The sequence below is a fragment of the Lemur catta genome, chromosome 6 (assembly GCF_020740605.2).
Source record: "Lemur catta isolate mLemCat1 chromosome 6, mLemCat1.pri, whole genome shotgun sequence".
In the NCBI taxonomy this organism is placed as follows: Eukaryota; Metazoa; Chordata; class Mammalia; order Primates; family Lemuridae; genus Lemur; species Lemur catta.
In genome coordinates, this window is record NC_059133.1 from 24,249,594 (window position 1) to 24,263,346 (window position 13,753).

At 45.6% G+C, this 13,753-nt stretch overlaps 1 protein-coding gene across 5 annotated transcripts in view; it reads left to right on the plus strand.

The window, feature by feature from the left end:
• The window catches only part of TMCC3 (transmembrane and coiled-coil domain family 3), a 173,659-nt gene extending 160,205 nt beyond the window's left edge, over positions 1-13,454 (plus strand). For 4 of the 5 annotated variants that reach the window (XM_045553225.1, XM_045553223.1, XM_045553226.1 and 1 more), the window contains exons 2-4: positions 1,606-2,522; positions 4,639-4,774; positions 9,001-13,454. In XM_045553225.1, the coding sequence (XP_045409181.1) occupies positions 1,621-2,522; positions 4,639-4,774; positions 9,001-9,303 (1,341 nt within the window). In that variant the 5' untranslated portion in view covers positions 1,606-1,620 and the 3' untranslated portion in view covers positions 9,304-13,454. The remainder of the gene's footprint in view (positions 1-1,605; positions 2,523-4,638; positions 4,775-9,000) is intronic. The other variant, XM_045553227.1, reaches the window with a different exon arrangement.
• Positions 13,455-13,753: the final 299 nt, after the last annotated feature.

Consider the following 13,753-nt stretch of genomic DNA (forward strand, 5'->3'; position numbering starts at 1 on the left):
TTCCTGTCATTGTCCGTCTAGGACGTGCAGGTTATTGTATGTCTTCTTCATTCCCTGTGCCCCTCCCTCCCTCTTGACCAGGTGAAGTCACAATTCCTTTATCCCTTTTTCTTAGAGACTGTTTTCTAGTCTTACAGTGATTGGGTGTTTATTTCCTTCCAGTCTTTCCTATCCGTTGCTCTTCTGCCAGGTAGAGCAACCAGTGTCTCTCATGCCTGGCAAAACTGTGAGAAGAGAGGGGCCAGGTGATACTGTTAGCAAACTTGCGTCAGCTCTGCAGAAGGCCTGACTCGCCTCCCTGGGATCATGTCTGGCTCTGCCATTGGGCTCCCTCTGGAGTAAAGCACTGGGTAGAGTTAACAGAGGGGCGAAGCATCGATATGAATTGTTGGAAATGGTCCCTATTGAGTCTGGGTCACTCAGGGTCAGGCCCGTCAGTTCCTTACTGATTTTTTCCCCGTCAGCATCCTAGTCCCTAAAAAAAGGGTAACTTGTGCTAAATAGTGTCTTGCCTCCCATTTGATTTCTGCTGAGGCTCCATTATTCTAATCAAAGGGATGTTCACTGGACAAATGAGATGCTTCAATTTAGATCTTATGAATCATTGTTTGGAGATTGTGTTCAAACTCTACAAAGACCCATTTTTTCTTCCCCTGAGGACACTAATAGCAGAGTGACCTGACATGGAAAGAGGATTACAGTCAGGGTGACTTGGATTCAAATCCTGGCTCCTTCACCTCGGTTTCTGCTTGTTTATGGGTTTAGCATGTTCTTTGCCTTCACGGTCGTGAAGATCAAGGAGGACGGCCCATGGGAGTAGCCATAGAGTCTTCGCCTTTCCCTGTCAGAGCTCAGACTGGCCGCCCCTTTTCCAGCAATGCTCAGTGCTACTTTGTAATTCTTTTCCCTAAGTGGCCCTTGAGTGAAAAAGCTGTTTATTGTGGTGTTAATATTGTTATCATTGTTTTTCTTTTTTTTTTTAAATCACTGATGTGTGATTTGGGATTATTTGTTTCTGTATCTAAATACTGTTGTTGTATTATCCAATTTTAGTAATTGGATTATTAAAATTAATCCTGCACCATATTATTCTGTTACATCTGTTTAATGATATTATGAAAATAATTTTTTTATGTTGATGGATGTACCTGCTAATACCTTTTCTTCTTTCTTCCTTTTTAAAAAATTCTCATGTTAAAATGAACGAGTTATGAATTGGATACATTTCCCATAATGGTGAAGTTCCCGGTGAATGGGGCGTTGCTGGCATCCCAGTTACCTGGGCACTTTGGGAAACCGGGACTGACGGGTGACCTCATTCTGTTTTGCATTTTCTACCCTGGGAGCAGAGAGTTGCCATCTCATCACACAGAAAATTGGATACCCTGGGAGATCTGACTTTGAGAGCTAGTTAGTATAGATGGTTGCAAGGAGTCAGGCTGTCCTGTATTCAACCAGAGAGGGTAGGAGGGGGTTTCATCCTGTGAAACTTGCAGTTTGAAAATCTGGGACTTAAAGTATGTTCGTTGTGTGTGCACAGATTCAGTCATAGAAATTGTCCCTTTGACTTCATATTTTAACGCGCTTCTCTCCTGTCTCGTGTAGGTAGAACGTCATGACATGAATACCTTAAGCCTGCCCCTGAACATACGCCGCGGGGGGTCAGACACCAACCTCAACTTCGATGTCCCAGATGGCATTTTGGACTTCCACAAGGTCAAACTCACCGCAGACAGCCTGAAACAAAAGATTCTAAAGGTAACAGAGCAGATAAAAATTGAGCAAACGTCCCGCGATGGGAATGTTGCAGAATATCTGAAACTAGTTAACAGCGCAGACAAGCAGCAGGCTGGACGTATCAAGCAAGTCTTTGAGAAGAAGAATCAGAAGTCGGCTCACTCCATTGCCCAGCTGCAGAAGAAGTTAGAGCAGTATCATAGAAAGCTCAGAGAGCTCGAACAGAATGGAGCCCCCCGAAGCTCAAAGGACATTTCCAAAGACCAGCTGAAGGACATCCAGCACTCTCTGAAAGATGCCCACGTGAAGTCTCGAACTGCTCCCCACAGCATGGAGAGCGGTAAATCGGGCATGCCGGGGGTCTCCCTCACTCCCCCCGTGTTTGTGTTCAGTAAGTCCAGGGAGTTCGCCAACTTGATCCGGAATAAGTTTGGCAGTGCCGACAACATAGCTCACTTGAAAAATTCCTTAGAGGAGTTCAGGCCTGAGGCGAGCGCCAGGGCGTACGGGGGCAGCGCCACCATCGTGAACAAACCCAAGTACGGCAGCGATGACGAGTGTTCCAGTGGCACGTCAGGCTCGGCCGACAGCAATGGGAACCAGTCCTTCGGGGCCGGGGGGGCCGGCGCGCTGGACAGCCAGGGGAAGCTTGCCATGATCCTGGAGGAACTGAGGGAGATCAAAGACACCCAGGCACAGCTGGCCGAGGACATCGAGGCGCTGAAGGTGCAGTTTAAGAGAGAGTACGGTTTTATTTCTCAGACCCTGCAGGAGGAGAGATACAGGTATTTCAGTTTTCTGTTGGCATTGTTTTAGAAGCATGAGTTACTAACTGCAGAGAGACTGCTTGAAAGTCATGTGCTAATGGTTGTGTTTTCAATAAATATGGTATGGATTGGAAAGCATTTAAAGATCAATACAGGTTGAGCATCCCTAATCCGAAAATCTGAAATTCAAAATGCTCCAAAATCTGGAACTTTTTGAGTGCCAACATGATGCCACAAGTGGAAAATTCCACGTATACGTACTTGACACAAACTTTGTTTTATGCACTAAATTATTGAAAATATAATATTATCTTTAGACTATGTGTATATGAAACAAATGAATTTCATGTTTAGACTTGGATCCCATCCCCCAGATATCTCGTTATGTATATGCAAATATTCCCAAAATATGAAAAAAAATGAAATTTGAAACACTTCCCATTGCAAGCATTTGGGATCAGGGATACTTATCCATCCTTCATGATTCTAAGTTGTATAATTTGTGGCTTACAGCTGTTGGGCAACATAGTGAGACCCCATCTTTACAAAAAAATTAAATTTAAATTAAAAAAAAGATTAAAGTATAAATGGAAATCTTCTGGGTTATATTAGCAAATTTTAAACGTAGATGTTTTGTAGGGTGGCTTTTATGTGCTTATAGCTTATTAATAAAAAGTGTGTATGCCCAAACATGAGGTGATTTTTTCCTCATTTTACCTCAATATGTTAACTTCTAAGAATATAAATACAATAGTGAAATGCCTATTACATATTGTGACAATTTATTTATTTATTTATTTTAAGAGACGGGGGAGTCTTGCTCTGTCACCCAGGCTGGAGTGCAGTGGAGCAATCACAGCAAACTCCTGGCCTCAAGCGATCCTTCTGCCTTAGCCTCCCAAAGTGCTGGGATTATAGGTGTGAGCCACCATGCCCGGCTTAACATTTAAATTTTAAATTTAGCTTATACAGTGTTTTATAATTGATATATGATTTTATGTATGTATTAATTTAGAAATTTGGCTTTTTTTCAGCCTATATTTTATGAAACAGATTTTAAAACTTTGTATGTACCTCTTTGACTGTGGTATTTTTGTCAGACAAGAACTGTTTTTTAAGTCACAGCTTTTTCAGAAAATATTGACTCTAATTCCATCCACACAGTTTGGGATACAGCGCTTTTTAGATGCACATTTTGTCCCAAGTTACAAATACCCATTTACATAAGTTTAGGATAGTTTTTGTTTTCTTTTGTCCTGTGGTTATGTTTGTGATCCCTTGATACAGCCACTCACTGTGTTACTTAAGAGACCTTTAAAAGGCTTATTATACAACAGCAGCAACATTTGGCACCTATGAAGTCATGCCTGAAAATAATCATTCAATCTGTATTAAGTGTTTTTGTCTCTCTTTTAAAAAAGATTCTCTCAGGTGACCTATATAAACTTCTAAAACTGGCATTGATCAAAGTCATTCCAGGCTAATGCATCTTCCCCAAACAGTACGTCCTATTGCAAAATAGACATGATAAGGTTTCAAATATTAGACAGATCCACTTATTGTCATTTAAGTTCCAAGAGCTGAAAACCGTATTCAGTATGAGTGTGTGCACTGGGAGGTAATGGAGTTGCCCCAGAGTAGAAGGTGATGCTAAAAGGCTCTTTCCTTATGGGCTCTCTGGCATGAACCCTGAGGCAGTAGGGGTGCAGAGGAGGGAGAGGCCACCACAGATGCCGGCAGGGCCTGACCTCTAGTAGGATCCTGGAGAACCCTGTCTCCTGACTGGCCCTAGCAAACGCATCCGCTGACAAGGTCTGTCCCGTCGTCACCACAGCCAGCTAAGGTGCTAGTCCGACATGGGCAGAGAGGCCAGACCGGGTTTGCATGTGACCCCAGTGGCGAGGACAGAGAGGTGAAACTGCAGAGACCAGTCCTTCCCAGAGCTGGGCGTCAGTGTGACCCACAAGCATGTTCCCCACAGCCAGACTTACTCTTTTGGAAGAACAGTCTGCCAGGGGAGGAAGTCAAGCCAAAGGGCGCTGGCCACAGTACGATAGAAAGGATGTCATTCTAGAACATGCTGCTAGAAGACCTATGAAATGTCACGCTTAGAGCGGCTCCTCTCTTTGTGAAGGTATGAGCGACTGGAAGACCAGCTGCACGACCTGACAGACCTGCACCAGCACGAGACGGCCAACCTGAAGCAGGAGCTGGCCAGCATCGAGGAGAAGGTGGCCTACCAGGCCCACGAGCGGGCGCGGGACATCCAGGTGCCTTTCCCTTCCTGATTAGACACAAAGCCCGGCTCTTCCTGGGCGTTCGTTCATTTAGCAGACTAGGGACATCACCCCTAAGCCCCAGAGGACTTCTGGCACATGAGGCAAAATGTTTTCTCTGCACAAACGTTTTCTCCCCCTCACCCCACTAGTTCATGTTACAGCCATTGCTAAGAGTCTGTCCTCTGTCTGCTCTCTGCCTAAATCAGTCAGCAAGTGTTTATTACCTACCCCAAGCCCATCACCACCACAATTGTTAAAATTTAAAAATGAGACAAACCCTGCCTTCAGGAAGCTCACTGCCTAGACGGAGAGTCCAGAGTAGCTCAGCCGCCACACAGCCCAAGACAGCGTGAGCGAGGGCCGGATTACAGGGCACAGACCCTGCGGGCCACAGAAATTCAGGCACGTGCCCAGCAAGCCGTGGACTGTGGGACAGTCCATCACTTAGTGGTGACACGTCTGCTGTTTATCAGCTGTGGGGCCCTGAGCAAGCCTTGAGCCTGTTTGCTCGTCTGTAAAGTGATCACTTTCTTGTTGGTAAGAACTTCAAACGCTTCAGTGCATGCTGTGTGCCTGCACCAGCAAAGCTCTGTGTAGGTCTCTGTTTCTCCCAGTTACCCCCCAGCAGCCCTTTAAGCTAGTTCTGCTATTATCCCCACTTCTCAGATCTGGAGACTGAGGCACAGAGAGGTTGCGTGGCCTGAACAAGGTCCTGCACATCATCTCTGGGGAGTGAATGGGAACAAATGTCCTGGGACTGGGAGGGGTGGGTGGGATCGAGTGGGCGTAAGGAAGGACGAGGGATCAGTGGAAGCAGAGACGGATCCCAGTGTGTCCTAACGTGGTACCAGCCTGTAGTGAAACAACCCCAGACTTCTTGATTGCCTTAAAAAAAAATGTACTCTTCAAGCAATGCTCAGCCTCATTGTCATGAATTTTCTTTGTGGACAGGAGTTATTTTTTCCCCACTGTGAGAGCTGTCGGCAGTCTGAGCCCCACTTTACAGAGGAGAAAACTGAAACCCAGAGATTCTCCCGCAGTGCGTGAGCTGGAGTTTCCGCTGCTCACGTTTTGTTTCACTCTGGGTGGAGGGCTGAGCCCGTGCTGATCCCAGATGCCTCCCTGGGCAATTCTGGGAACCAGAGCAGCGAGCTGCTGGGAAATGTTGCCTCTAGAGCCCGGCACAGAGGACGCTGGGGGATTTCTTTCCCTGCTCTGGGTTAGGGACTGGGTTTCACCGTGACTGGTTGGAGAAACATGAACCATTTAAATGTTGAATGTTGCCAGGTGAACAGGACAGTTGGATTTTTAGGTCATTCTGGTTTAGAACATGTCTTGGATGTCACTGGGTGGTGTCTGAATGTATGGTTTTCTCATTTAGGGGATAGTTTGGGTTAGTGTTCTTCCCTTTTTAAAGAAACATTTTAGTGGTAAAGAGGTCAGATAAAGGGAGGGACTGCACAAAGGGAACTGAAAAGTTCATTTCAACATTTTTTGGTCTTATCTCTTACTCAGAAGTGCAAAGAGGACGTCTGTATAAATGACTGGAGGGTCTTTCATGTCACGTTGGTTAGCATCCTGGCTGTCTGTGTAACCCTGGATGAGTTAGCTCTCTGTGCCTCAGTTTCCTACCTATAAAATGGAAATATTAATGAGCTCTACCTCAAAAGGTTGCCAAGAGGATTAAATGAGATAACACACGCAAAGTACTGAAAGCTTTGCCTGACACACAGTAAATAATCAAAAAATAAACACCAGCCATTCTTTTTATGCCACTGTATTCCTCAGGGTGTTAACAGTTGGGCCTGGTCACTTCATGCGTGCTTCTTGCTCTTGTTGTTGTTGTTCTTGCAGGCAGAGTAATGCCGAGGGGGTGGCTGATGTAGGTGGTGTCGGTGAGGGTGGTGTTGCCTACAGGGGTGCAAAGGTTTTTTTGTTGCTTTAAACAACTGAGGTTTTTTTTTAAAACCCTGAATTCCCAAATAAAAATGTCTAAAGATAATCCCTTCCTCTGTCCTCATCCCCAATAAGTTAACTACTGAGCCCGGGGAAGTACTAAAAGTTGGGGGGCTGAATATGTGTTGCTGCTGTGACTAAAATTCCTTTCAATTTACTGCTTAATTCTCTTGGCTTTTTCTTTTGACAAAAGATTTGGCAGCAGTTCTAAGGCAATTCTGAGATCAGTCCATTTGTAGGTGTAATTCATCTATATAATCAAAGATAAATGTATTTGCCTAAAACGTTGGTATTTTGTCTCGTTCTGTCACCTCTTCTGTGCCATGCCTAACATGGAGGAAGCCCTGGGCCCAAGTAGCAGAAAAGAGTGCGTGATTTCTCAGTACCCGCCTGTCATTGTAGAAAGGCAGCACTTTTCAGAATGTGAAGATCTGAAGTTTTATCCTTTTTGTTGGTAGCCTAGCATAATGAAAGTTACTATAGTAACAGAGAACCGTTTTCTTTGGCCCACAGAGTATATTCAGCAGAAGAACAGCAAATCAATGTTGGAGCTATTATGCTTGTTTAAAACCTGAAAAGATGACCGTATTTTAATTGAACACACATATTGGCAAACGAGTCAGACGGTAGGCTAGTGAACTGAGAGGGGTGCCTGGTATTGCCTCTGGTTAGGTCCTTTCAGCCCAAGAGCCTAAGGGGGTTTTCTTTCTCAAGCCTCACCTCCTGTTACTGGCACCAGGCTATCTCCTCAGTATTGAGCGAGTGCACAGCACCTGCTGCATGCCTGGCACCCACCCTGTGCCGGAGAGGACTGCGACAACAGAATGGACCTAGTCCCTGTCCTCATGTAGCGTATGTCTCTTGGTTGGGAAGGGAAGCCGGAGGGAGACTTGACCTAATCTGGTGGGTCAGGGAAGACGTGACACTCTGGTGAGACCTGAAAGGTGAATAGGAGATCCGCAGGTGAAGAGGGGAGGGAGTGGGGGAGGAGCACATTTGAGACAGAGCATACTGCATGTGCAAAGGCCCTGAGGTGAGTACATGCTCCTGTTCAGAACTTGGAGAAAGCCAGATTGGCCAGAGCACTTTGAGCAACAGGGGCTAGAATTAAGTGAATCAGGAGAGGGTGGCTGTGCCCGGGCCTTGCACGTCCTTGAAGAGCCACGTGAAAGATTTGAAAGCTTTTATGAAAAAGGGTAACATCAAATATGCGTCTTTAAAAGATCCCTTGGGCTGCTGTGGGGAAAATGGATTCATAGGTGGGGACAGAAGAGTGTGTGAGGACATTCTTATAAGGTTATTGCAGGCAGGAGATGCCGAGGACTTAGATTGGAGGGGCGACCGAGGGATGAGGGAGGAATGGACCGATTGCGGTGGATGCTGGCTGCTGCGTTGGCAGCTAGGGGTGGATTGGATGAGAAGGGTGTCAAGGGATGCCCTCAGCCTTCTCGCATGAGGAACGGGGTGGGGCATAGTGCTGTTTTCTGAGAAAAGGGACGCTGGAGGGGAAAAGGGTCGACTGTAGGTGCAGAGTAGGTGCAGTACACGAATCCGCATTAGGACATGCTGTGTTTCGGGTGCTTTTAAGAAGCTCTGATGGAAGTGTCAGGGAGGCACGTGGATACAGGACTCAGTCTCAGAAGAGACGGCTGAGCTAGAGATGCACTCAGAGTCAGCCGTGTCTTAGTATTGAAGCCTGGGGGTGAAGGTGAACAGATCAGGGGAGACAGCCTCGGACGGTGTCCTGAGTGCCCGCTGTGCAGAGAGCAAACGTGAGCAGAGTTGCCCCGCGGTCGGTCCCATCTCCTTCCTCATCTTCCTCTGCCAGCCTTTAAATGGAGGCGCAGAGGCTCTGGGCAGTGGACAAGAGGACCGGCCATCGGAGACCCCACACACTCTGGCTGAAGGTAGATCATCAGCTGTCGCAAAAAAACCCACCCCTTCTCTGGTTTGTCCCTGGCGGCACCAACAGGCACTGATATTTTATGTCATTTTATTTCAAAAATAGGTAAAGTCAAAAAGCTTAACCATAATTCCTCCTTTACGGTATTGTATGATCACATACACGTGAATAACAGGGGAAATCGAGCCTTGGTTCTGTTTCATATCTTTGTCTAGCGTCGTCGTCGTCGGTGTGGGGTTTGCAGCTGCCCGGGCGCTAGGCTTTCCGACCTGGGGCTCGTGTGCACGTCGGAGCAGGCGCTCACGTGCTGCCCCTGATGTCAACCGCGTTTGATCCTCGCTCTCCCTCTCGCCCACAGGAAGCCTTGGAGTCGTGCCAGACCCGCATCTCCAAGCTGGAGCTCCACCAGCAGGAGCAGCAAGCCCTGCAGACAGACACCGTGAATGCCAAAGTGCTCCTGGGCAAGTGCATAAACGTGATCCTGGCCTTCATGACCGTCATCCTGGTGTGCGTGTCCACCATCGCCAAGTTCGTCTCGCCCATGATGAAGAGCCGCTTCCACATTCTCGGCACCTTCTTTGCCGTGACTCTGCTCGCGATATTTTGTAAAAACTGGGACCATATCCTGTGTGCCATAGAAAGGATAATAATACCGAGATGAAGCCACTGGTTCCTGCCTTCAAGTTCTTTCAAGTTTTTATTTTAAAGGAAACTCTGTGCATACTACCAAATTTTAAAACGAACGATTGTGCCGCCTGACGTGTGCAAGAATAACTGGGGCTGTGTGGTGTAAATAATGACAGTTCTCTTAACTCGGTAGCAGTCGCCAGCGCAGTCCCTGTACTCGGTTAATGTGAATCTGTTTCAGAGCTCTCCCGCCTTGCTCACTGCCTTAATCAGACTAGATTTCCTGCCCACCTGGTTAGCCCAGCATGGGGAACCCGTGTTTATTGAGCCCTTGGCTTAATTGGTGGCCCAGAAGAAAAGAGCTCTCCCTCTCTCAAGTCACTGTCAGAACTGAGCATCACTGTTGCTAGCGGTTGTGTTTTCCCTGAGTCCTGTGAACAGCATATGTGATTTCGGGAAGTGAAGAACCACAGGCATTGGCCATGTTGAACACTAGTGGCCTCCTGAAGTGCAATAAATCCCTGTGTAATCCACCCTGCTTGTCCACAGATGACCATAGGACCCATTATGTACCCAGTGTCCACAGTGGTCAATTGTGTGTGACCCTGTAGCATGGACATCTTTTTAATTTCTTTTTGTAGAGATGGGGTCTCGCTATGTTGCCCAGGCTGGTCTCGAACTCCTGGGCTCAAGCGATCCTCCCACCTCAGCCTCCAGAGTAGCTGGGACTACAAGCGTGCACCACCATAGCCAGCTGTTGTGGACATCTTGTAACACACCTGTTTATCCAACAAAAATCTGCATTTGGGGTTTTGTTGCACTTTAAATGATAAGATGCAAGAATTTATGAATGGGGCCTTCCCCTTGTCATCCCCGGGGAACCACACACTGATTTCATCTTAACCGGCTAGCAAATGCCCGGCCTTCAAAGCGTGCAGGAATGTTTCCAAATCCCTCACAAAGTGTGGCTTTCTCATTAATTTGAGTCCTGTGAGCACTACGGAGGTTTGTGTTTTGGCAAATCTTAATTGTGATAAACCCCCTTTGAGGGTATGATTCACTTTTTGTGATTCATTTTAGTCACAGATTTGTGAGGGCTTGCAAAGCTTACTCAGGAAATGAAAACAAATGCTCATGCTGCAGGGCTTTTTTTTTCCCTTGAAGGACACAGCATCTTAGTTTATAAAGCTGAAGTGCACTGAGGTGTAGGAACACTGGAAGCATGAGGAAAATATAACGTTTGGTCTAATTGGATGGTCGCTAGATTAGTGGGGGCAGTTCACCTAGATGAAGATGGAGAGGGTCTTCTTATAGCTGTGAAAGGCCAGCAAGAGTAAAATAAATTAAATGCAGTGTTTGAGCCAAGGTTGCCATCTCTCTCTCAGGATGTTGCTGAAATAAGTTCCGAGGTCATGAACTGGCCACATTGCTTCTGAGCTGAAAGCATGAGACGTTAACACGCCTGTTCGGGGGACACTGTTCTCTGTCTGCAGCCCAGCCCAGTTTCCTTTACCTCTGTTTTTCCGTGTACATGACAAAAAGGAAGACATAGATGATTCTAGTGGAAACTGTCGGTGAGGCCCTCCTCCCACCACCTCTGCCATTCACCGAAGGCGCGAACAGGCCAGTCAGTGTACGTTTCCTTCCAGAAGACATCCAATATCCTGGATTTAAATTAAGTGCAATATTTTGCAAACAGCTCTTCTTAGGGAAATCTCCTGAAAATACATGTGACAGAATGTGCCATGGTTTGAGAGAGTGGAATAGTTGAGCATTTAGGCCCCGTCCAACGGGAGGGAGACTCGTGCAGCTCCAGCTTTCTAAGCGTACGATTCAGTGGATTTAGTACATTCACAAACTTCTTCAGCTGTCATCGCTATTTCCAGACCCAAGCTTCTCAAAACAATAAATGTCATTTCAGGAAGTCTTTGGTTATATAACTAGAATATTTTGGATTGAGGAAGGGGGAGTTACGCGTCCCACCCCGTCTCATGGCTGTGTCCCCTTTCCATTGTCGGGCTTTTCTAGGGTCTCCCGAGTCTGTGCACACGCTGGTCCGTCAAGTCCAGGGCGGGGAGGGAGAGAGAATGGTGCGCTTCCCTTGGCTTTTGTATCTCCGCACGTCCCGGGGTTGGGGTGGGTGTAGACGCTGCTGTCGGTTTAGAGAATGAGCGGGATTGCTGGCCTGTGAGGTGAGGGGCTCTGGGAAAATCCAGGAAGACCCGGGCCCCATTCTCCTGCCACCGCACCCTGCTCCCACACTCAGCCCAGCCGGTTTGCTCCGATTGGCGCCTCTCAGACCTGTCATCGCCGTGTCTTCTCCCCAGGGAGAGCGGCACGTTCCACCCCCTCCAGTCTGGAGCTATTAACAGAAACTCCTAGAAACTGGCTCTATTCTGAAATTTTGTAGGGTCTAAAATCATCCTATCTGATTATGAATTCCTTTTAAAGAATTCATATTCTCATTGCCTCTCAATAAATGTCAGATAACCTTGTGTTTATTGGAATATGCTCAACCTACCTGGCATATTTATTTTAAAGTGTTACTGAAAGTTCATGAAGCTTTTTACTTTTTAACAAGACGATACACTCCAAGGAGACTTCTATTCTCTTAAGGAATAAACCCTCCCACTGCTTGTGTTCTTCAGTGTGTAAGGAGATTAAATGAACTTTTATAAATATTACAATGAAAAATAGTGACATAGCTATGACATATCCTGAAATTGGACATTTAATTTACATTTACATTAATCTCTTTTCTGCACCTTTCGTTCGTAGTAAACATCTTGTGCATACCTAACAGTGATAACTAGTAGTTAGATGGTTAAACATACCTGGTTACTCAGTGAACACTATTGAGTGATTTAAGATGCTGGACATTGGATTCTAGCACTGTATTTTTTTGTGTGACATATTTTCATGATGAGCAGGATAGCGCTAGTTTGTTGAGGAAACACAAAACCGTTAAATGTTCTCCAGTGGGTTTTGAATTGGTTATTTCAGCTCATATTTGAGTATGGTTAAGCCAGAACAACACCTTGACGCCCCCAAAATTACAAACCCATAATGAAGCAACAACCAAAAGCGCTCGCTCACTGGCTTTGGACAGTGAAAGTAGGAGTAGTGCCAAGTCTCTAGGTTGTAACATTAGTGGTTTTGCCTGTGCGATCCCTGTGACCTCTTGATGGACAGAAATCTTCTGAAACTGCTTTTCGTTTCAGCCGGTGAGGCTGCTACTCTGTCAGCTGGCATTCATGTGGTTTTAGCCCTTCTCTGCCTTGTCACTCTTGTTTTCATTTAAATATCGCCCCACTGTGTAGGTTTATTGCCTTGCCATTTCTCTGGCATATCAGGTTTAATTATGTGCTCAATAATAATGAGGGAACTAGCTTCCCCCTGGGCAACTAATTACTTTTGTTCTTTTTGGTTGGATTGTACCAAATTATTTTGCATTGACTGAGAACATTTTTGTAGGGAATCCAGATATAGTTGTATTGGTTTGGAAAAACATTTAAATACCCTTATTAATGTGAACGTGTGTGATTAAACAAGCTACTTTGCATGTTTCTATAATTTTGAGGAGTGGGCTGGGGGTAGGGAGAAATAGCATCACTTAAAACTCAGGGCTCATCCGGCGTTGTGTTTCACGGTTAGCACATGCACCAAGGAAGAGTTGATTTAAAAAGATAAACCACTGAAAAGAATTGAAATTGGCCTGTTCACATCAAAAGCAGATAAGTGATATAAAAAAAAAGGATACAAAGCAGAACCAACCTATCATTTTCTGAAGTCAATCCTCTGTTTATAAGAAGCTGGAAAGGAATGTTCCTTGATTGTTTTAGAAGTGATTTATGTGTTGCAATTTTAATTTATTTAAAGCATGTCTGCTGTGTTTGGCCTAAGAGAATGTTTCAACAAAACGTGCTCTGTGTCTAAGATATGTTTAGGTAGTAGTTAGCGGCTCTGAAAGTAGCAACTGGAAATGTTTATTGTGAGGTCTGTTTCAAAATTTCCATTTTGTGAGATACTCCATAGTTTCATGTCAGCCTAAAATTGTAAATTCTCTGTAGATCTTCACCCCATGGTGATGTCATCAATGAACTCAAAGCGGGTGCCATTATTTTTCTAAATAAACACTTGATGTTTGCTTTGGTGTTAAATAAAGAGTTAGATTTCTTAAATTTTCACATTTGTCACAGCCCATCTCAGTAGCAAATGTGCGTACGTTTAATCAATTCTTAATAGACTTTATTTTTTACAGCAGTTTTAGGTTAACAACAAAATTGAACAGAAGGTACAGAGATTTCCCTTATGCCCCCTGCCCCTACACAGGCATAGCCCCTCGCACACATTGTCACATCCCCCACCAGAGTGGCACATTGGTTACAGCAGAAGAACCCACATTGGCACATCATGATCATCCAAAGTCCGTAGGTTACATCAGGGCTCACTCTTGGTGTTGTGCATTCTGTGGGTTTGGACAA